Source organism: Cucurbita pepo, chromosome LG20, assembly GCF_002806865.2.
Source record: "Cucurbita pepo subsp. pepo cultivar mu-cu-16 chromosome LG20, ASM280686v2, whole genome shotgun sequence".
Classification (NCBI taxonomy): Eukaryota; Viridiplantae; Streptophyta; class Magnoliopsida; order Cucurbitales; family Cucurbitaceae; genus Cucurbita; species Cucurbita pepo.
The window spans coordinates 561118-583510 of record NC_036657.1 but is presented as its reverse complement, the minus strand read 5'-3'; the positions used below and the strand labels follow the sequence as shown (position 1 = coordinate 583510).

The window sequence follows — 22393 nt, the reverse complement described above, 5'->3', positions numbered from 1 at the left end:
ATATATTTAAGACCCAACTTGAGTTTAGCTCGATTATTGAAGTAACTATATATTTACGATGAACGTTAAATGTTTGAATCTTCAACTAAATATAGGGCCGACCCTATACTTGAACAAAATCGTCACAATGTAAACGTTTTCTTAATAACCGTTGTGAGATATTTTTACCGTTTCTTTCATACATGTAACGGTTTAAAATTATTGATTAGATGGGTCGCTCCTATTGTTCCAAAGACAAAATATAATGCAAATCTTGATTTTTTATTATTATTATTTTGTTTTCTTGAGCAATGATGACGCATGGCTAGAAATTGAAAAATCAGCATATGGAGTATTAGGTGAGTTTTACAGTATTAGCCTAAAAGCTTGCTGAAGTTACGCTATAAAACTGTGTGAAAACAGAAAGCAATAGACAAAAGAGGGAAAACCTACAAAAGTAGAGTCCCTTAAATTTCAAATATTGAAGAACAAAAGCACACTAAGTTTTGAACTCACTAAAATTTGATGTTTTTGACACGATAACTGATACGCCAAAGATGATCATTTCGGGTCCTTTTGTAGTAGAGAAAGGTCTTCTCCATGATGTAATGCACATACTGGCTATCGACCGATCGTGAACCGAACTTATCTAAGAGACAAATGATTAGTCGCATTATGGTAAACGGGTAGAGATTATAAGAATTCTTTGAATGCAGTTTAGGTCAAGGAGAACCTGTTAGTTTTGATCCAAGATCAGGTTAATGCTAGAATGATGGTTGATGTTAGGATCTCTCACCTGTGTAGAATGTGGACAAAGTTAGGGGCATGGGAAGGGATAAAGTCAGATTCTGTGGGATATGTATTCATTCAAGTCAAACCCTTGACTGAAATTTTGTAATAACTTTGGCTCATATTTCAAACAGCTATATCTTTCTTTCTTTCTTAGATTAGCCCATAGCTTGAGATGGTGAAGTCATGGTTTTGTATGCATATTACAAAGAGTTTTTATGATATTCAACTCATACATATATATTATAATGCATATGCTTGAAAAAATAACCTTTATCGATGAAAATTTGTGTCATATCTCACAAGAAGAACGAGACATTTTTTTTATAGGGGGCGGAAACCTCCTTCTAATAGGTACGCTTTAAAAATACTTAAGGGAAGTTTAGAAGGAAAAGTACAAAGAAAACAATATCTGCTAGCGGTGGGCTTGGGCCATTACAAATGGTATCGAGCTAGACACTAGGCGATGTGCCAACGAGGAGGCTGAACCCGAAGAGGGTGGACACGAGGCGGTATGCCAGCAAGGACGCCCTGAAGGGAGATGGATTGAGGGGTCCAACGTTGATTGGAGAAGGAAACGAGTGTCAGCGAGAACGCTGAGCCCAAAGGGAGGTGGATTGTGAGATCCCACATCGGTTAGGGAGGAGAAAGAAGCATTCTTTATAAGGGTGTGGAAACCTCCTCTAAGCAAATGCATTTTAAAATTCTTGAGGGGAAGTTTGGAAGGGAAAGCCCAAAGAGGACAATATCTGCTAGCGGCGGGCTTGGGCCATTACAAATGGTATCAGAGCCAGATACCAGGCGATGCTCCAGCGAGGAGGTTGAGCCCCAAAGGAGGGTGGATTGAGGGGATCCCATATCGATTGAAGAAGGGAATGAGTGCCAGCGAGAACAATTAACCCCAAAAGGGGGCGGATTGTGAGATCTCACATCGGTTGGAGAGGAGAATAAAACATTCTTTTATAAGAGTGGAAACCTCCCCTAATAGACGCATTTTAAAAGCATAAGACAACAAATGAAAAGTTTCTCTAAATCATCCTAAAGAGAAGTGAAGTGAAGATGAGAGGAATTGTATATGTTGTACTTAAAACCATGAGTGATGAAGCAAGCATTTTAGTGTCAAATCGTTAATATAAACCCTTACACAAATGGTTAATTCAGTCTCCATCTTCGTTCTTCTGCTGCAAATATTTGCCACTATCACATCAACAACGTACAGAATTATGTAATTATAGTAACTTCAAGGGAAGCCAAATGCAGTGATTAGGATGCTAATACATTATTAAGAAAAGGGATGAAACATTTCCTGCAGAAAATCATTTAGATTAGCTTTTGAATGGGGAGAGAGAAGGCTGTGAGGAAGAAGCTGGGCCCTCAAGTGAATGAGCAGTAAACAGTCGACACGCTGTGGCAGAAAAGTAGGGATGAGAGAATCTGGTGGCTGACTGGCTGCAATATCCAATGGAACAAACAAACACATTTATTTCTTTTGCAGTGTGATAAGAGAGCCTAAGCATCAACATTTATTGTAACACTGAACAGTCTACTGAAGATTTCTGTAAGCCTAACACCTCTCTTTTGTCCTTTCTTTTGACTAACTCTTCACTTTCTTTTTGCTGTTCTCTTCTAGCACCTTCTTTGCTTTTCCCCTCTTTTTATTCCATAAACCAATCTTTATTCCTTCATTTCAAGATGGTTGCCTATCTTGGCATTGTCCTTCACCCTAAAAAACTCCCTTCTTCAGTTGAAGACTTCAATATTGCAGCAAGAAACTTCTTTTTGAAGGTACCATTGATAGCCAAAAGCTGGCCCAATTCGCTTGTTAATGACACAAAGTCCCTTTTTAGAGGTTGATCATTCCTTCAGGCGAGCCAAGCAAATCTAGGCTCCATTTCGTCCTCCTTCGAGAACCATTTCTATGCAGCATTCATATAATAACTTAACAACATTCCAAGTAATTGAATTGTGTAATTATGACTAGGCTAATTTATCTCCATTTCAATGGAAACTAACCAAAAAAAAAACAAACATGGACAGATTAATGTCACTCTGTAGACGACCTACTCCAACCATAATCACTGCTAATCATTTAGGTAAGCAGATAATAGCAAAAGAAAGAAGTGATCACTTATGAACTGCTTCGTGATAACCCCATAGTAGGGCAGAATTGTGACAAGGAGGAAACTCGAATTGATTGAATTTCATTCTGTTATTTCACAGAGCTCAGATTATATGCCTTGACTCGGAAGAAGGATAACGTTGAAAGACAACAATTGGTAGGGATTTCAACTAATGTACGAAGAAGAGCTGAATACATCCATTATGAATTGTTCAACGTCCGATTTTTGAATTTAATTCTAAGTTTGGGAGCAGCAGAAGCAGTACCTTCTGATGCCTCGGGCTTACTATTAACTCCTACGATTAATCTTGATCCACTAGGTTCGTTTGATTCTAGCTGCACGGGTGTTGACTTGGTTGGTGGTTCTTTTATACGAGGCATTGCAATTGGCAGTGGCTTCACCTCCTCATTCAATAGCTTTGCCATCTCTTTTTCTTTTTGTTTCTTCTCTTTCTTCAGTCGTTTGCGCTCGATGTATTCGGGATCATTGCGATGTTCTTTATGACTATCTCGTTTACGTTTCTTTTCTTTGTCTTTCTTCTTCTCCTTTTTTCCATGGCGAGAGTGCAAAGAGGCTAAGCCATGATCGTGCTGTGGTAAAGAAAGTGTCTGAAGACTTGCATACTTCTGTGCATCAGCATCAATGTTGTTATCTTGTATGATGCTCGATGATGAAGGATCTTCTGGCTGAAAATGTCCAAAAGCCCTACTGGAATCAGCAGTGCACTGGAACTCCTTCCCAAGATCGTCACCATAACTCGCAGGTTTTGCACTGCCAATGCTGGCTGTCATGTGAGATCCATGATCATGACAGGAGTTAACCTCCTCCAGAATATGGTTGCTGATACTTGTAGCCTCTGCAATATTTCTTTGAGGGGCATCAACGGAAACAGAACTACTAGGACCAACATCTGTTTCACGAGGTGCAGCATGAGATCTTTCAGTGGTTTGATTATCGGCATCTGCTCTACTTGTAGCCGCAGATGATCTGACTTTGATCTTAACAACCGGCAACTTCCTCTCATGACTGTTGGAAACAGAGGCTGCTTCTCTGGGAGCTTCTGCTATTGCCGTAGCTTGCTTGGGAACCTCTACAACTGCTGCTCCTTCCTTGGAAACCTCGGGAATTGCCAAGCTGTCAGGCCTCGGTTTGGGAGTATGAAGTGGTTCTGATGACAGGGTTGCTGGAATACATGGCACAGGCGCTACTGCAGAGACTGACGACGGCTCTGGTGGATTGAATTCAGGAATGAGAGAAGTTAAAACCCTCTTTTGTTCACTGCAAGTTCCTGAGTCACCCATATGCAATGTTTTATATTCCCTGGGAACTCCATAAAGTGTTGGGGGCCTGAAAATGAAGTAAAAAGAGAGTTTATACGAGGCCATGCTTTATCATAAAAGGGCCACAATAAATCAATAAATAAAAGAACCGTAAACATCATTAAGGTCAGACTAATAGATAACAAACATAGCATAGCCTTACACAATGCTTTATCGGACAAATAGATAAAAGTCGATTATACAAGACCATGCTATACTCTCTAAGAACACCATAATGCTGGTCATATACCAAACCAACACAGAAACTAAAGACAACTTTAATTAAGTATAGATCATTTCTTCTTATTGCAGGAACATTATGGTCAAACTAATAGATAACAAACATTAGCAGAGCCGAAAAAATACGGTAGAAAAATAGAATGAAAATGTAAACAACAAATAGAACAGTAACGTGCCCTCTAGTAGAGAATATTGTGGAAGACGATGACACTTATCCCTTAAAATCTACTGTGAAGCAAAGCTTGGATACATATGAGCAGCAGAATTGAAGAAGCAAAAGTTAAATCTACTTTACCCATCAACGATCATAAGCATTACCACTTAGCACGTTAAGCCCATTTGTCTTCTATTTGCATGAAAAGTGATTAGTTGCAAAAAAAAAAAAACAAAAAAAANATAAATATTTAAGTACAAAACAGCAAAACATCCATTTAATTATGTTGATAACAATTATGTATTCCCATCTCTACTTCAGCACAAGCATTACCAAGAAAGAAGGTACCCACCTTCCTGCAAGGACTTGTAAAATACAGAACAAGTAGTGACGTAGACAAACATTGTTAAACGCCATGTGGCCTTCAAGTAGGAGGAGCAAAGCAACAAGAGTGTCATTATTGACTGAATCATTTGAATCAGATCTTCTCATTATCTGACATAAACGCATAACATGGACCCCCAGCTTCACTTGCCCTGCAAAATATGAGAACGTTTTTCTTAAACTTGGAGAAAACCTATTATAAGGAACAAAGAAATGGAATAGCCATGTGAAGGAACGAAAGATTAAATAAAACAAGAGATCAAAAGCATAGAAGACTAAGGCTAACTTGAATAGTTATATGAGGGGAGAAAACAGAAGGATAAATGATAGAATCAAACCTCGCAAGGATTTCTCTTCTTCTAAATATTTAATAAACAATAACAATACTGCATCAATTCCGTTGCAATGGTACTCAAGATCGAGAAGTGCTCGGGTAGCCTCAATTCGAACTTGCCACGTGGAATTAAAATTTCGAAAAGGTCTTATCAGTTCAATGATACGATCCTGTTGAAAAATTAAAATATAATATTATCACTCCTGAGGAGTAGAATATCATTACAAAGTGCACTTCTTAACTAATAATAAGAAGACAAGAAAAAACTTACAAGAGAGAGAAGTCCAGATAGTTTCAGTGCAATCTGGGTCAAGGTTCGGATGCAGCTAATAGTCAAGATCCCATTATAGCTAGGCATCAGCCTGTCACATAACATTTAGAGATGCATAAGATCTAGTTTTTGCATAAACATAATCCATAGTCAAATATTAGTATCTTAACCAACCTGTCAAACTGCAAAAGTCTATCAATCCTTTTAAGTAGCGATGCTAAAACGAGAATGCTCTGAAATTTATCAAGAAAAAGAAAAGAAATTAGGTGTAGGTAGAGAAGGAAACACTGCCAATAAAAGCGGAGGTAAAATGACTTCAATAGGTTAATTGAGGCCTCATTGGAAACACTGGTAAAAGACAACACAGATGTACAGTAAATCCCATTACATAAAGGAAGATGAGGCTTCGAATGGGTATTGAAGAACAAATGTGTAATGAATCGAGTTTTGGAAGTGTAGCCATTTTTGCAGTTTAAAGAGAGGAGATTGCCTAGAAATGGTGGTGTCCGTGTGTGTTGGCAAGGTTGTTGTAGTGGCTGAAGAAGATGAGAGATTCCGTCTTAAATTGAGAAATTGTAAAACTACTTCTGGTGGGAGGTTGAAGAAGATAAGAATTTAGGAAACAAACTTCATTTTCTAAAACAGAAAGAAAATTGCTATCAAATGGAACTATGATGGAAACCATCCATTAGATTGATGAAGTGGGCAAAATATTTACAATATAGCGAGGGGTGCAGTCACATGAAACAACCCAAGAAGAAATATAAACAATAACAAATTAGGATATCAGAAATTAAGTTTTACAACTTATCATAGCAAGAAACTACTAAATGATACAAGCAGAGAAGAGTATATTCCAACCTGCTGCCCAAATTCAAGTTCACCAACTGACTGGACTAGTGCAGCCAACCAGAAAACATCAGAGTAAGGATTCCCGTTGTTGTCGTTGTACTACCAAAAGAAGCGAAGGAATCGGTATTTAGAGAATGAATCACGAGAACAAAATTTTAAAAGAATAAAGGAGCACAGAAATAACATAATATTATAAAAAATAAAGTTACAAATTTTATAATACCCCAACTACAAGCAGAGGACAACATAAAACAGTGGTTCTCTATTTTTCTGTTTTCTTTCAGTCTGTTTTATGTCGTTCACCAAGGTTAAAGACATATCGGTAGTAGTTACCCTTAAGAAACAAAGGCAGGTCTGTAACCTTTAAAATAGGGGATCCCTAGGTTGCAAGAGGTATTATTCAGTTTTATCCAAAAGCTTTGCTCCAAGAACAGAGTTCAAGAAATTTAGTTTTACACTACTATTGAAATTTCGAAGTACTGGAGAATTTTGTGATGCAGCGTGGTTTTTTTCCCTCAATTCCTCAAGGCCATTTGAATATTACCCCCCGCCACCTACTAAAATCATCAGAAGGAAAATGAAAGCCAAAGAAACTGTTGCCAACTTCTAAATAATGCAAAAACGATGTAAGCGGGTGCAGAAACTAATCTATAACAATGACCAAAATTAGTTCTATATATAATAGTTTTTCAGCTGCCAAAGCAACTGTTGCCGACGGTTTACATTGCACATAGATAACAGTTGAACCTCAAATCTAGACAGTTTGGCAAAAACAGGATAGTTAGAAAATGAAAGCCTGTTTATCGTTCTCATATGCACTATTGGCCAACTGTCAAGTTCAAAGAATAGCATCACCATATACACGAAAATGCAAGTACGTTCAAACCTAAATACTGCCATGCAACCCCTTGTAAACAAACAGGGAGCCTTAAAGAGCATTAAACAAACAAGCAGGGTGAAAATCAAGATTTTTTTTGGTGTCCCGCTCATGAACACAAGCAGAAAGAACACTACCTTCAAAAGTTGCAAAACAAACTCAACAGCTTCTCTAGGGCTTTTTTGGTCGGTAGCCCTGACCATAGCAACAGCATGAGGAATGGCCTATGAAAACCCCCAGAGAAGAGAGCCACACATGTGCACACAAGGAGAAATATAGCAACTTGGCATTAGAGTGACAACCAAATAAAGTAAACAAAAAATAAAGGTGTACAGAAATTGTTAAAAGTTCCGATTCAGTGATCACCCAACAACCCTTGATTTGCAATATCTAGACGAGAATGAAGGAGGATTCATTCAATATAAAGATGCACCATGGTACTCACAAGTCACATGTAACAGACAATTTTCATTTCTAAGTATGCAGTGATTATATCACGGGGGGCTGTCTTGTAATGTCATTAAGGGTACAAAACAGTATACAAAATATTCTGAAATCGTCAATGACCACACCACAGACAAACGAAGAAGTCCATTTAAACCATTGGAGGCATATTCTCAAAATGCTCATAAAATAAGCCACTCCTTAATTTATGCATTGTTAGTATGTAGATCTGCATAAAAGTCAATTCAAACACTATATAGAAGACAAAAAGATTGTAGGGACAGCAGACTGTAGAAAATACTCAACGATGTCATCTTTTAAACGGCCTGGAAGGAAGATAACAACAAAGCTTTTAAGATTAAATGGACTCAGGAGTATCTGATTTAATTTGCATTATGTATCCTCATTTTAATGATTTTTATAGTATCGGTATTAGGTTGTTTTGCATGAGTGTTATCTGAATAGCTGATGCCCACATGAGATATCCAGAAAGGGTATATAACAAATTGGGACAATTTTATGGCTTCATATGATTTATACCAGAAACATTTCAAAACTGTGGAAACCAAATAGGCCGTTCCACAACTCATTACAAATCCTACCTCATTGCATTACCTCAAGAACAAAATACTCGGGAAAATCACGAAATTCATTTGGCCTGTTAAGAATATCAGAATAAGCAAGAGTCATAACAGGCGAACCAAGAGTAAACTCACTGAAACAGAAATTTTTTTGGATCTTACTTGGGGAGTCCAGTATCTGCATCGAATCTCTGACTTTTAAAAAATTTAATCAAATTAAGCAAACCAGCCCAATCAGTATCCTACAGAAGACAAATTCAACCAAAAGAATGAGGAATCTGCGTCAGGTTAAGTGACAAATTTAAAGATCCTGAATGTTTACGTTCAACTGGGTTGGAAAATGAGGAACTACCATTTAACCTTCCAACATTGCATAGTCAATAAATAACTTTAAAAAATTGTTGTAAGACCATTTTGGATAAAGAAATTAGGTTCCCGTTAGGTGTTCAGAGTCTGAAATAAAATAATTGCTATTATACCTCTGAGGCCGTTTTGGCCATTGCTAATGCTGCTTCAATTCTTACTCTCCAGAAGGCCTTCAAACCAAAGTTCAGCTACTCACAATCCATTGTAAGTTTAAGATAATAAATTACTGTATCTCAAAAAGATTTATAACCTTGGGGTCTCTGAGGAAATTATTAAGAGCATTAACAACAGAAAAAGATGGTTGAGGCAACATCTCTAAAGTCGCGATTGCTTGTGCTTGAGCAATGACATCCTTGTCTTTCTCTAATTGATTAATCTGATAATGAAAGACAAACTGGAGTAAATATTTTACACAAAAATACATATAAACAATAAAAAGACAAAAGTAGCATGCTGAATAGCTGGGACTCTTCTATTAAGAAAGGGGAACTCTTAGCATAATGTTGTCAGCAGAAAATATGGGAGAGACTAGATGCAGTAGTCGCTGTTCTCATGCTAACTCTTATTCGTCTTGAGATAGTTTTTCCCTCTCTTTTGTATAATTTCATCATATCATATGTGTGAGAAGGTTTTTCATCAGAAAAATAAAATAAAATAAATAGCTTTAGGAGTCCATCAAAGGCTAATGTTTTTCTAGGAAGCCATTTCTGATCAGGTGACTTTTTTTTACATCAAAATTTAGTAAGATATATGAAAAATTAACAGTCGGATGTCATGCAAGGAAACAGTTTCACGAGATGCTTATACAGTGAGTTCTGATCATGTGGGTTCTGATCGGGTGAGTTGTCAAGAAGGGCATGGAAGGATATCAAATTTAGGGAAAATACTCGAAGAAGATAATTATTTTTTCATTAGTGCAGCATTGATTTTTTCCCTTATTTCTAATACCTAATTTAATGTTAGTCATCGAAGGAACAACACTTACTCTATATAACTTGTTGCCTTTGTATAATTCTCAATGTGAATTACACATCAATAAGCATTGGTAAAGGTCCAATACATCATGACAAGACCGAACCATGTGGAAATAGATCGTCCACCAAAGAAAAAAATTGAAGGAAAACCCTAATCACTCACCACATGAACTACTCTGATAACAAGTTAAATCACTTTTAAACTCAAAAAAGCTTAAGCGGATAAAATTGGTCTCGTACATATATAATCAACACACACATGCATACAAACGAGTGTGCAAATTGTAAATATTTTTACCAAGGCAACTTTGCACTTCTAAGAACTACTTCTACAATTTTGAAAATCAACGTTCAGAAGGGATGTTGAATCACAATATTTCATTCCTCTTGAGACAGCCCACTAAGTTTATAACTAAGTATTCTTTAAAAAATTATTGATCTCTCAGATTTCTCCTCCTACCTAGGCCTTTCTCCCTCTCTCCCTGACAATATCATTTTTGATACCTCCCTCTCTCCCTACAACAAAGCTCAGTTTTCTTGTAAGTATTGTATCGTTAATTTAGGCTTTTAGCTTCTCCTCCCTAACCAATTTTCCCTTCTCCCCCTGTATCAAAGCCCACTTTTGAAATATTAGTTTTAGCTTCACCTTTTTCAGGTTTATAGCCAATTAAAGATGAGAAGATAAATACAAGGCATCTGCTGACAATAAAATTCCTAGTGCTCGTTCATACAAAACCCTGCAAAACCAACTCAAAAGACCTAAAATAAAATACAGGCAAACATGTAGCCTGCAAATGAAAATATTGTGACGAATAAAATTCACTTACCCACATCTGAACAGGCTGATGAAACTGAATTTCAGCAAGGTATTCCATCTCGGGGTCCGCTCGCAACCATAACAAAGGAGATTCCACACTGTCAAGAGAGACAATTTAGTGCATTCAAGCAAATGATACGCAGATTGTCTTATCAGTGATAAAATCTAATGATGAGGGAATTATAAACCTAGAGCGGACGTCAAGCGCAGGTATATCAGCATTGTCATCAGAACCATCAGGTTTTGACCCCTTTTTAGTTTTCTGGAGGCGTCTAGCAGCAAGTTTGGAATGGCATTGTATTTCTAGTAGCTGCCACGACTCACCAGTCATTGGGAGAACTGGATGATCAAACACACCATCAAGTTCATAAATCCTGATACTCATCATGCCAGGCCATCCAGTATCACTGTCCCGATTCTCTAAAATTGTGGCTGGTGTTACTGTGCATTCCCGTGACACTGCCATTTCAACCATATTTTTCCGCTTGTTGTAGGAAAATCCCATCCTGATATCATGTACAAACCAGGGTAAGCAAAATTTGCAGACACATAAGAGCATAGATAATGGTATATTGGTTACCTCAGCAGTGGACAACCACATGATTCAACCCACCGAGGAATGAACTCTTTAAGAAATGGCCGCTCAAGGTTTCCAATCTTATTGGCCAAATGACGAAACTGCATCTCAAAAAGATAGAAAATGTTGACGTTAGGCGACAAGTCATTCAGCATGTCCATGAACCCATTTTTTTTTAAATTAAATTATTTAAAATTATTAATAATAATATAATTTTAGACCGATTTCTTGCTTGTTTGTTTTTTCAGAATCATTAATATTAGAAGTATTTCAAAGGACTCCTATTAGTAGCTCATTAAAATATCCCAATTGTTTACACACACACACACCAAGCGTTCATAAAATCCAGCAGATAAAAGTAGATAGCAAACTCCAAGAGGCAGCTTAAGTTAGCCACATCTAATCTCTCCACCACTTCAAACATTTGTCTTCAAATATCTTCTGGTTTCTTTCCCACCATATTTTTCATATGATTGCTTTCACCATGTTCACCCATATCAACTTCACCTTGCTTTTGCATATGATACCACATCGATGTTGATGTATCCCATACTTAGCATGATTACCCTTCAAAGAGAGATTGAAATTCTGAAAAAGGAATAGCCAGCAATTCTGAGCCAATTGGTGGTTGTAGGGCAACTATAGACAATCTTTTATAAAGTTTCTCAGTCGTAATCAATTCACCATTTTCTCAAGTCTATATTAAGATAACAACCTTTCTTCAGCTTTTGGGCTTTCGGACTCCAACATACGTTCAACCAAAGTTTTTACCTTAGAATGAGAGGGGAAATTGCCTGAACACCATACCAACATCTTAACCCATATTGCAAAAGCAAAACAAACACTCCTGCATTCCCATTTCAGGCATAAAAAGTACCAGGTAGCCTGCAACACCATTGTACCCCAAATTTTCTGAATTCTTTTGGATGCGTCAGTCCCCTTCCCTCCCACAGCTCCCTCAAGGACCAAAGACCAGATAATGACCTCACTTTCGGAGAACTCTTCATTCCCAGATAGCCAGCAACATTCCTATGATAATCAGAGTTCTGTCTATTCCTTGACACAAAGACTAAGAACTCCAGTTAGAGTTAGACAGATCTCTTCAATTTCATTATTCAGTATGTTTATTCTCATCATTAACAATCTAGTGAATGCACTAGACCCCAAAAATATTTAAGCAATCATTCCCTTATTAATCAGTACGCTGAGAATTCTTTGACACAAATAGCCAAGAGGCGCCTCCGTATTTCGTGCAATATCCTTGGGGAAACATTTTCAATTGCATATATATCTATATTTGAATTAACTTTGCCCATAATTCTCCTAATCCATTCAGGAGCCACCGAAGCCATTTTGACAACAACTTATTAATCTCCTTTGACCTCCTATCCCCAAGAGGGAGTTTGAGTTAACCACTTCTCTCATTATATATTCTGTAACCATTTTCCCTTAACGAGTTTTCAACTGACAACAAATGTAAAACACATTATCCTAAAATCAAAATATCGACTAATGTCAAATATTATTCGCTTGTTCTTATTACCAGACAACAGTTTCTTGAAACAATTAAAAAAAAATAAAAATAAAAAAATCAGTATTCTAACACATTCACTGCATTGAACAAAGAGCTAAATGGATGATGCAGAACAAAAGACCCTCATAAAGAATTGTCATAGAAGAAAGCAAATACCTCTTTTGTGCTAAGTGATTGTGATGTAGAGGTTGTATCCTTAGCACGAGAAACAATATTTTGCAGAATCTGGCACGACAGAATAGAACAGAAATCAACATAACGATCAAGTAAGAAACTTCTCTTCTATAGATAGGTCTTTCCAACACAATGTGTGCTCAAACATACAAGGAAAACTAATTGAGAAAATTAAGCCACATAACATCAGTATGCACTACAACCCAAAAAGAAGTAAGAACAGAGTTCAACGTGACTGGTGAAAGTTAAATGGTCAGATAGTGGGGAAGAAACCATTAAAATGTACCAAGTGGCACTTGGATTGGTTAAAGCTAGGGGCTGGCTTTTAACCGAAGGCCCTGAGTTAAAACCCCCAAGGGAAAATAATATTTCTGATATTGGGGCACGTAAGAACCTCCCTGTGTATTAATGGGGTAGACCATACCAACAAATGTTAAGTAAAAAATAGAAAAAAAAAGACTTCTATTCTATCCAGCCGAAAGAAGTTAAAATGCAACCAATGGCACAACCTATAATCACCTTTACATCCTTGTACTTAATATCATCATAAGTTTCATGAACCAGAACCATTACCTTGCGGAAAGACTCAGGCCCCATCTGCTTCTCCAACATTTGAAGGATTGCCACCTTTTTTGAAATAAAAAGAAATCATTAGAAAGTTGAATGAGAAGTAAAAGCCTAAATAAACAAAGTGAACTTACAGACTTCCATGATCTTATTTTTCCATATATACCAATGCGTTGGGTCCCATACAAATCTTTACAAGCAGAAGAGGAACTCAAGGTGGTTATACCACTATCATCTGCTCTACAAACAGCACAATTTGCCTGCATAAGATCATAACAGACGTTTTTTCAATGTTAACTAATATATGAAATATGAAATATTTTTTTTAAAATAAGAAACTCGTTGGTAGGATTTAACCAGAGGACTAATTGCAATAACATCAGTGATAGGATTAACACATTAAATGGAGACCAAGGACATGGTTCTCATTGCTAAATAGGCAGGGTACAGAGATAAAAAGTGCAAATATCCCTCATTTTATTCTTGGTGACACCAGAAATAGTAAAAAAAAAACTTCTTTGAATGACAAACAGGGAGAAAAGTGACTCCAAGCCCTCAATTTGAAAGAAGGAAAGGAAAGATGAAAAAACTTCATACACAATAAGTGCAAGCAACCAAGAACATGGTGAAGCAAACCTTGTATCGCTGGTAGCGTGCCTCATTATTTCCTAAGTTCTTCTTGATGAATAAATCAGTCAAAAAACCAGCAAGACCATCCAACAACCACTCTAGCAACAAGAATCACACGTCTGATCAAAAAAGGATTAATGAAGATGGAAGTGAAACAGAGAACATAAAATAACCATTTACCGTCATTTGGGGCTTCAGGCGTAATATAAATACCAAACCACTGCCTTGCAAGAGCATAAGCAAGTTTAATCCTCGTATCTATGGTCTGTGAAAAGAACATTGATCAAAACACAATAAGCATACGAGTTTTAAACATTCAAGTCATTTTTGTCATTTCACCCGATATATATCTGTATGTGAGTGAATACTATAAAGAAAATCCAAACTATTAACGCACTCACTGTGGAGCCAGACACCTACCCAACAAAATTTGGTAGTTACTTAGACAGACTCAAACCAGGCAAAATGAGAGAAAGAAATAGAGATTAGTTCTTCACTTCCCCTTTTTTTAATGTCAGAGATTGTTTGGACCAACTTGTACGCATCTCAACTAATCTCTTAGGATAGTCACCTAACCTTCTAATATTTGGCTGTCGAAAGAAATTCACAGAATTTTAACATCCAAGTTAGGTAGCCACCATAGTTTGAACTAATCTAAGTCCTTTCACTCTTTCCCTGTCCCTAATAATCACTAGATTAACCCATGGTGGTTGCTTTGGTACTTCATAGATTATGGATATTTGCAAGCCCTAGGGTATTGCAAGCATGGGGCACCATACCCATGCATTTCCCACGTCAATACACAATGAAAATTACATGATTCTAGCATATATACATATAAATATACAAAACTGAAGGTTCATCTACAACAGATATAAACTTCAAAACAAATGAATTGTTGATACCATGCTATACAGGCCCTATGAATAAACAAACCTGATCAATGATTTTCTCGTCAAACAAAAAATGAGAACTAAATATACACATGGAAACTCCCAAACATGCTGATGATACTGCAATTTCTGGCTCTATGAAGATTTGTTTGTATGACCCAAATGGGAAGTCCACGGAGAGGTAATCCTTATAGCAGCTACGGGAAGTAAATTCCAAAGTAAGAAATAATGTACAAACATAGAATTTGTGCTTTGTAATCATAACCGCAGCATTCAAAAAATTGAAAAACAAACCTGAATGCACTATGAAAAAACTCCACTGTATGCTTGAGCTTTAAAGAATTAACTGGCGAGCACATGTGTGATATAAATCCATTTTGGTGATCAGCAAGGATTTCAAATGGTCCAACGGCAAGTGATATCCAATGTGCATTGACGGGGATGTCTACACGATAAACATAAGTTTTGCAGGGAGGATTCTCCTTGCTCAAGACCTGAAAGGAATGGTGATATATGACAAGTCAAAACATCCAAAATGCTTGATGCCAATTTGATATGTAGAGTGCAACATGATTTATACACATTTAAAAATCAGCTGCGCTCAGATTATGAATGCAAATAAGAAACAAGATTGCACAGCCAGATTAGAGGACATCTTGCAGCAAGAAGTAATATTGTACATCTAACCAAGCTTTGAACTTCAAGATTTCTATTACAGGGGATGATCGCCATACTGATAAGTCTCTTAAGATAAGCAAAAAGCAATCGAGAGGAAGAAAATAAAAAACCAGATCTCCCATGGCTATACAGGCCAATAAATCCACATGCACGAGTGTGGCTCGTCTTAATGTTAGTTACATTGACGGATTCACTGGATAAAATAAACGGATGTGCATGCCCAATCCGAGCATAGTGTAGTGAATAAGTCACATGTTACCATCCCAAAATCAATAGTTTGATTACCTACCCCACCACAAAACAAATATGCATGCAGCCCATCTTAATGTTAATTACATAGACTACTTCTCTGGATACATTTCTAATAATCAAGCCGTGCACAATATCTCCTCAAATCTCGAGATTAGTCACAATGAGATTTTTTTTCCTTTTAATTAAAGGCCAAGCTTTCGTCGAGATAAAATGAAAGAATACACGCTGATACAGAAAAGAAACACTCCAAGGGGAACCCAACTATTTAAGAAGGGGCTCTAGTTAAGCAAAATAAGACATAAAGGATAATTACAAAAAAAAAAAAAAAAAAAAAAAAAAAAAAAAAAAANACACGAAGACCCAAAAAACCAAACCTCCCTGCCTTTTAACCCCTCTGAAAATCCTGTCAAGGTTGGTAGATGAAGAACATTTGATAATTTAACAACTAATTATACATTTTCCATCAGTTCAGATGGATAAATGCAAGCCACATAAGGAAGCACAGGACATGTGTCTGTCCTACCCCTCCCCAATTCTGAAACAAAAACCCTAAACAAACATCTTGGACCCACCTTAGTAGTGGCATAATGGTATTTAATAGGGGTGAAGTAGTTATAAGTAAAGGAAGTTTGGGAAATGACGTATAGGAGATTTTGGGAGAGTAATTTGGGATAATCATCCGAATAGAAAATAATATTTTAACATACAAAAGTTGTGTAGTCCCCAGGCCATTTGAAAGCATGGAACATAGTTTCAATTCTTTTGTGGTTGTTAGATAAACTTCTACATAAATGGGATCCTCCCTAAAAGTGTGGATATATTAATATAAAATTCAAAATTCATAGTTCAGTGTTAACTTACAGTCTTTCATTAATAAAATAAGGTGGCATAACATGGTTTTGCCTTGACCCAGACAGGACAAATAATATCATAACTAATTATATTCTCGTATAATATGGGAAGGAAATAAGTTCTGAAGCAGCATATAAGATAATTATATTAAGGTAAATTTCAAAAATTCATAAAATTAACTGCGTTCAAACAGAATATTGCTCCAGGTGGATCATTTTACTCAGCCTTCAGTTCACATGGAGAAAGGGTAGTTTCGATCCCAGAGATGAGTGCGGTGAGCGTGGATTGAACACGCGACCTTCAGATCTTCAATCTGATACTCTCCCAACTGAGCTATCCCCGCAAATAGGCACCTACCAGGATCGAGTCCCAATTGTGTTGGTGGTACGGTGGCACTCAATAAAGAGGCCAATCTGGAAGTGTGAGATCCCACATCGATTGAAGAGGGAAGTGACATCGATTAAAGAGGGAAACGAGTGCTAGCGAGGACGCTAGGCTCCAAAAGGGGGTGGATTGTGAGATCGCACATCGGTTGGAGAGGAGAACGAAACATTTTTTATAAGGGTGTGGAAATCTCTTTCTAGCAAACGCGTTTTAAAACCTTAAGAGGAAGCCCGAAAGGGAAAGCCCAAAGAGGACAATATCTGCTAGCGGTAGGCTTGGTCTATTACAAATGGTATTAGAGCCAAACATCGGGCGATGTGCTAACGAGAACGATGGGCCCCGAAGGGGGGTGGACACCAGGCATTGTGCCAGCAAGAACGCTGGGCCCCGAAGGGGGTGGACACTGAGCGGTGTGCCAACGAGGACATTGGGTGCCAAAGGGGGGTGGATTGTGAGATCCCACATCGGTTGGAGAGAGGAACGACACCGATTAGAGAGGGAACGAGCGCCAGCGAGGACGCTAGGCCCCTAAGGAGGGTGGATTGTGAGAGCCCACATCGGTTGGAGAGGAGAATGAAGCATTGTTTATAAGGGTGTGGGAAACTCTCCCTAGCAGACACGTTTTAAAAACCTTGAGGGAAAGTCCAAATAGGACAATATATGCTAGCGGTGGGCTTAGGCTGTTACAAGAAGGTCTTTAATTCAAACACGCACTAAAAATCCTACGCTGGAACACATCAATAAAGTCTATCAGCCCAACCCACCCTCTCTTCCAAAGAGGCCTCTGCGAAGGATTTCCATCAATCATCCTTCGAGGGGATGCTGCTCTCCTTCAAGCCAAATTTGCATGTAACTCCATGAAGAGAAAATCAACAAAGAGATCAACACTCGAGATCATTTATGATACACAGTTCTCCATTCCATTGAATCTCATCAAACTACTAAATGTTCCAAGTTTTCATAAATATACTGACTACTGGGCTACTGATTCTGTTAAAATTCAGCAAGGAGTAAATGAACATTTAAAATCAGGTATTAATAAGGTTAAAGATTACTGAAACCAACAAATTTAGATGATGTAAGCAATTCGAGATTTCGTAACTTCGTTGTTCTTTATCTAGGGAATGAGAGAATAGCTACAGAAGATCAATACGATAAACTTCAATGAAAAGGACCGTGCCTTATTAGATAGTCCAGAAATTTTGGCCCAACTCTTACTGAGTTGAGCTGCCAGCAGGCTCGGATAGCTATCCCGTTTTTAATATGTCCAATCTCCAAAAATATTATCCTCCAAGTGAACTTTAATTGGTAGCTTACAAATCAAGGCAAGCTTTTTTGAAGGGGAGGGGAATATATGCCATAAACTTGCACTCTTCCACAAGTTGGTAGTTCCTTTGTTGTTTCCCAACTTTATTATCCTTTACTAATTTTCTCCCACTAATTACTGTTGTTTGAGGTAGGTAGTAACTTGTTCAGTCAGCAGTGTTGGATTTTGTATATTACCAGCTATAAGCCCAAATGAAAGACCTCCACTGCACTTGGTTGGGACTGATAAATAGAATCCTCAGTTGAATTTGATTTTCAGAATCCAAATAACTCTTTGTCACATTACAAAACGTCAAAACCTAAATTTAAGCTATTGATTTTCAGTAAATACATAGATAAACTCCATTGTTTTAAAAGCTATTACAAGGTGGAAAGAGCACTCCTTGACATCAATCATTTCCTGAGAAGCTACTACATGAAAGCACACCCATTTAAACTTATAATTTAGCTAAACCAAGTTGACTATTGAATAATTGATCTTATCAGCACAAGTTTGTTCAATATATTGTTAATTGAAGAAATGAAGACCAGTGGCTAAGTTAGAACTTCAAAAGAGTACTAGTAATGAAATTTTATTGGTGTGGGATGAATGATTGGTTATAATGCACTAGACAAAGAACAGAATGAAGCAGAAGTCAATTATCTTTATTGATGAACGTTCAATAGTTATCCAGCTACCTTGAAATATACAAGAAGAAAATAAAATATGGTACACATTACTCAACAAAATTAATTTCTATCACAGAAATGATAAATAAGCATCTCATTTCAGAGTATCTCTCACCTGGTACAACAGAATTCCATTACTGACAGCCACAAGATTTTGAGAGACAGTAAACTCGAGGTCATACCTGAACATGGGATAGCATAGGATCATAAATGGATTGTGAAAAGCTACAATTGTCACAAGATAACACATTTAGATAATGGTATCCTTACTTGCATCGTTGTAGGCCATCATCCATACAAGGGAACCAGCATCTTGCACGCCTTATTTGGTTGTCCGTGTGAGCAATATGATCATTGAAGTGAATACCTACGTCTGATTTCTCTACCCAGTAATCAATACGAACCAGCCTTATATTCTGCGTCAAATATGAACCTTTATGAGAAGCCACAAAAGAAATAAAGAACCTCAACAAAAAAACACAAACAACATGTAAGATTCCATAAACAAGACTTATGATAGAGCTGCAGTACCTTCATAAACATCATTAAGATAACCTTTTTCCTTGGTTCTCATAAAAGTATGTAGACTTACGTTAATTATAACTGCCTAACTTGGTTAGTGATATGCACACGGCCCTCTTGTGAAAAAAAACGACTTGTTCACAACTTGAAACTAATCTACTTATTCACGTACAATTTTCTTTACCTTAACCTCAAATGTCCCAATCTCGGTAGTTTGAACTAAGCAAGAATTATACTGGGTTTTTTCTACTCGTAGGAAAAATGGATGATTAAACAAAGATAACTTCTTCATTTACAAATCTATCACCTACTAAACGGATGATTAGTTCTTCTCATTACATATATATGCTTCAATATACTTACCAGGCATTTAGCAAGCGATAGGAACTGAATGACTAATAAATTTAGCGACCAGACCACAAAGAGAGGAGAGCAGAGTATCATGTATAATACACTTCATAACAATAATTTTTGCATGTCATAATACATGGAGTAACAAATAAATGGATTGAAGACCAAACTGGGGAACCACATTTAGCATCCACGTGAATATAAGACTGACATCATAACAATAACTAACAGCTACAACCTGCTTGTCCTCGACTGCTGGTTGCACTCCATTCTCCAGAAATGGCTGGTCTTGCTTCTCACTTCCATTCTTGAAAGCCTTGCAGCAGTTTATCAACAAATTAGGAACCAGTTCTTTCTCGATTGAAGATAAATAAATTGACCCCGCAGCATCTGCAGCAGAGGTAGGCGACGACACTGCTTTAAAACTCTTCTCACTTTCCACATGTTGAGTCCGCGGATAATACTCGAATTCAGTAGGGTCGCCATCCACTGAAACACTCACAATCCCAAGATTCTCCGCGTGCAACCCAACTATGCCAATATCAGGAACCGCGATTTCCAACTCGGTGAACCTAAAGTCCAGCAACAGGAATGGTGAGTATCGATGGTCAAGATTAAGCAAAGGAAAAAGCCAATTACAACCTCACACGCAAAGGGAAAAAAAAAATTGTGAAGCATAATATACAAGTAAAAGTTAAACAAAACCACGATTCCACAAGGAAAGAACGCAAATGGGAAGATGGAAGGAAGGAGTAGCGATGACAATTGAAGGAGGTAGAGCTAAGACGAACCCATAAACGCGACGCTTGTCAATGTCGATGGAGAGACAAAGCTTCTGGTGACGAACTACAGCTCCGGAGTTGTCAGGTGGCTTCGCGTCGTCGGTGTTCTTGGGCTTGCGAGGCTTGGCCATAGCAAGCACATAGCCTGGGAACTAGGAAGGGGATTGGGAAACAAAAACACACGATCCAAATCCGAAAGCGCACGCGAGGGATTTATACTCACCATTTCGACCAGCTCTTTTATATCAGATGGGTTTCGCTTAGCAAATCTGTGCCCTATTTTAGCTGTTCTAGTCTTTCTAATCCAACCGTTCACTCCTTAGACTGATTTAATCCAATGATCTCCGTTGATTGGAAGCTATAAAGACCGATTAATTGTATGTTCTGTCTAGTTATATATATAATTAATTAATTAATTATCTTAACAAATTATACAAATGGGCCGAAAAAGAATAATATCTGTCCAATCAAACCCAACCCAACCGGGTGATATTATAGCATTGAGCCCATTATAGTATGGGCCGAGTGAAGTCTTAGCGGCCCAACTCATCCATGCACATTGCATGCCAATTTTGAATGAATTAGATTGACGTCATAATACAATAGCCGGAGATAAGAAAATATGTGTTTTAATTATTTTTTCGGAAAAATAAATATTCTTTTGGTCAAATATAAGTATAAATTTTTTAAATATACAGATTAAATAAAAATTAAACTCAAAACTTTAAAATATAAACTAAATTGAATTTTGAAGATAAGAAAAAAAAGTATAATAAAATAAAATAAAAATGATGATCTACGTAGATAAATTAAATCCTAAATTAATATTTTATAATATAAAAACTAAATGAAAATTAAATTTTGAGGGGGTGTCATGAAGTTGGACGACATGATATCTTGACATCACCGTGGGATTGTCACCTAAGATCAAGGATGCCCGAGAAGGTTCGAGATCTATGATCGACCGTTCAATTACGATAGACTAAGACGATTCATCAGCATCCATTTACAACTTGCTACATCGACACAACTTTTTTCATGTGGAAATGTCAGCATCGTTCTTCGATGCATTTCATGCTTCTTCTTCTTCTTTTTGGTTTTGTCCTTATTGTGTTTTTTATGGCAATTTTGTTTGACTTTGTTGGAAAATAACAGCCACATGTAATCGTTTATTTTTTTTTTTTTTTTTAAGGATGTGTAATAATCTTCAAAGGAAGGAATACAATATTTAGGAAATGATCATGGGTTTATAATTAAATAATACTCCCTCTATTGACATGAGGCATTTTGAAGAAGCCCAAAGCAAAGCCGTCATGAAAGCTTAGGTTCAAAGTGAACAATATCATATTATAGTGGAGATTCGTTTCGTCTAACATGATATCAAAGCATTTTGTTAGTTATTGGAAGGCTGTGGGAGCCGATTAGTTCTAATTAACCTATTTAATGGCCTTTAGATGAGAGAAAGAGCCAATTATTTGTGCAGTATTCATAATTCAACCATTTTATATCCTTAATTAATAAGTATTTTAAGGCGTAATCACATATAATTTGACCTTAATTGTTTCTTTAATTGAACTGAATTGCATGAGCCACAGCCGCAACTGGTTTAGATAGTTTTGCTGCATTTATGAAGACAATGACAAAGGGAGAGCTGACCTAATTAATTAACCCATCTCATCTGACTTCTTCAACATATTAAAT

General features: G+C 37.1%; 1 protein-coding gene and 1 non-coding gene across 2 annotated transcripts; both read right to left on the bottom strand.

Moving 5' to 3' along the window:
* Positions 1-2935: 2935 nt before the first annotated feature.
* On the bottom strand, positions 2936-20823 carry LOC111783070 (transcription initiation factor TFIID subunit 2). The gene is made up of 25 exons (XM_023663948.1): positions 20702-20823; positions 20149-20482; positions 19308-19453; positions 19153-19219; positions 15171-15370; positions 14920-15073; positions 14164-14248; positions 13990-14081; positions 13488-13613; positions 13360-13413; positions 12769-12837; positions 11082-11179; positions 10690-11007; positions 10512-10599; positions 8961-9086; positions 8824-8880; positions 8507-8586; positions 8379-8421; positions 7457-7543; positions 6452-6541; positions 5765-5823; positions 5591-5681; positions 5324-5489; positions 4954-5137; positions 2936-4235 (listed from the first exon to the last, which is right to left on the bottom strand). The coding sequence occupies exons 1-25, from the start codon at positions 20821-20823 to the stop codon at positions 3089-3091; spliced, it is 4083 nt and encodes a 1360-aa protein (XP_023519716.1). The 3' UTR covers positions 2936-3088.
* Positions 16929-17001, bottom strand: TRNAF-GAA. The gene has a single exon. It is a non-coding gene; the product is annotated as a tRNA-Phe (tRNA).
* Positions 20824-22393: the final 1570 nt, after the last annotated feature.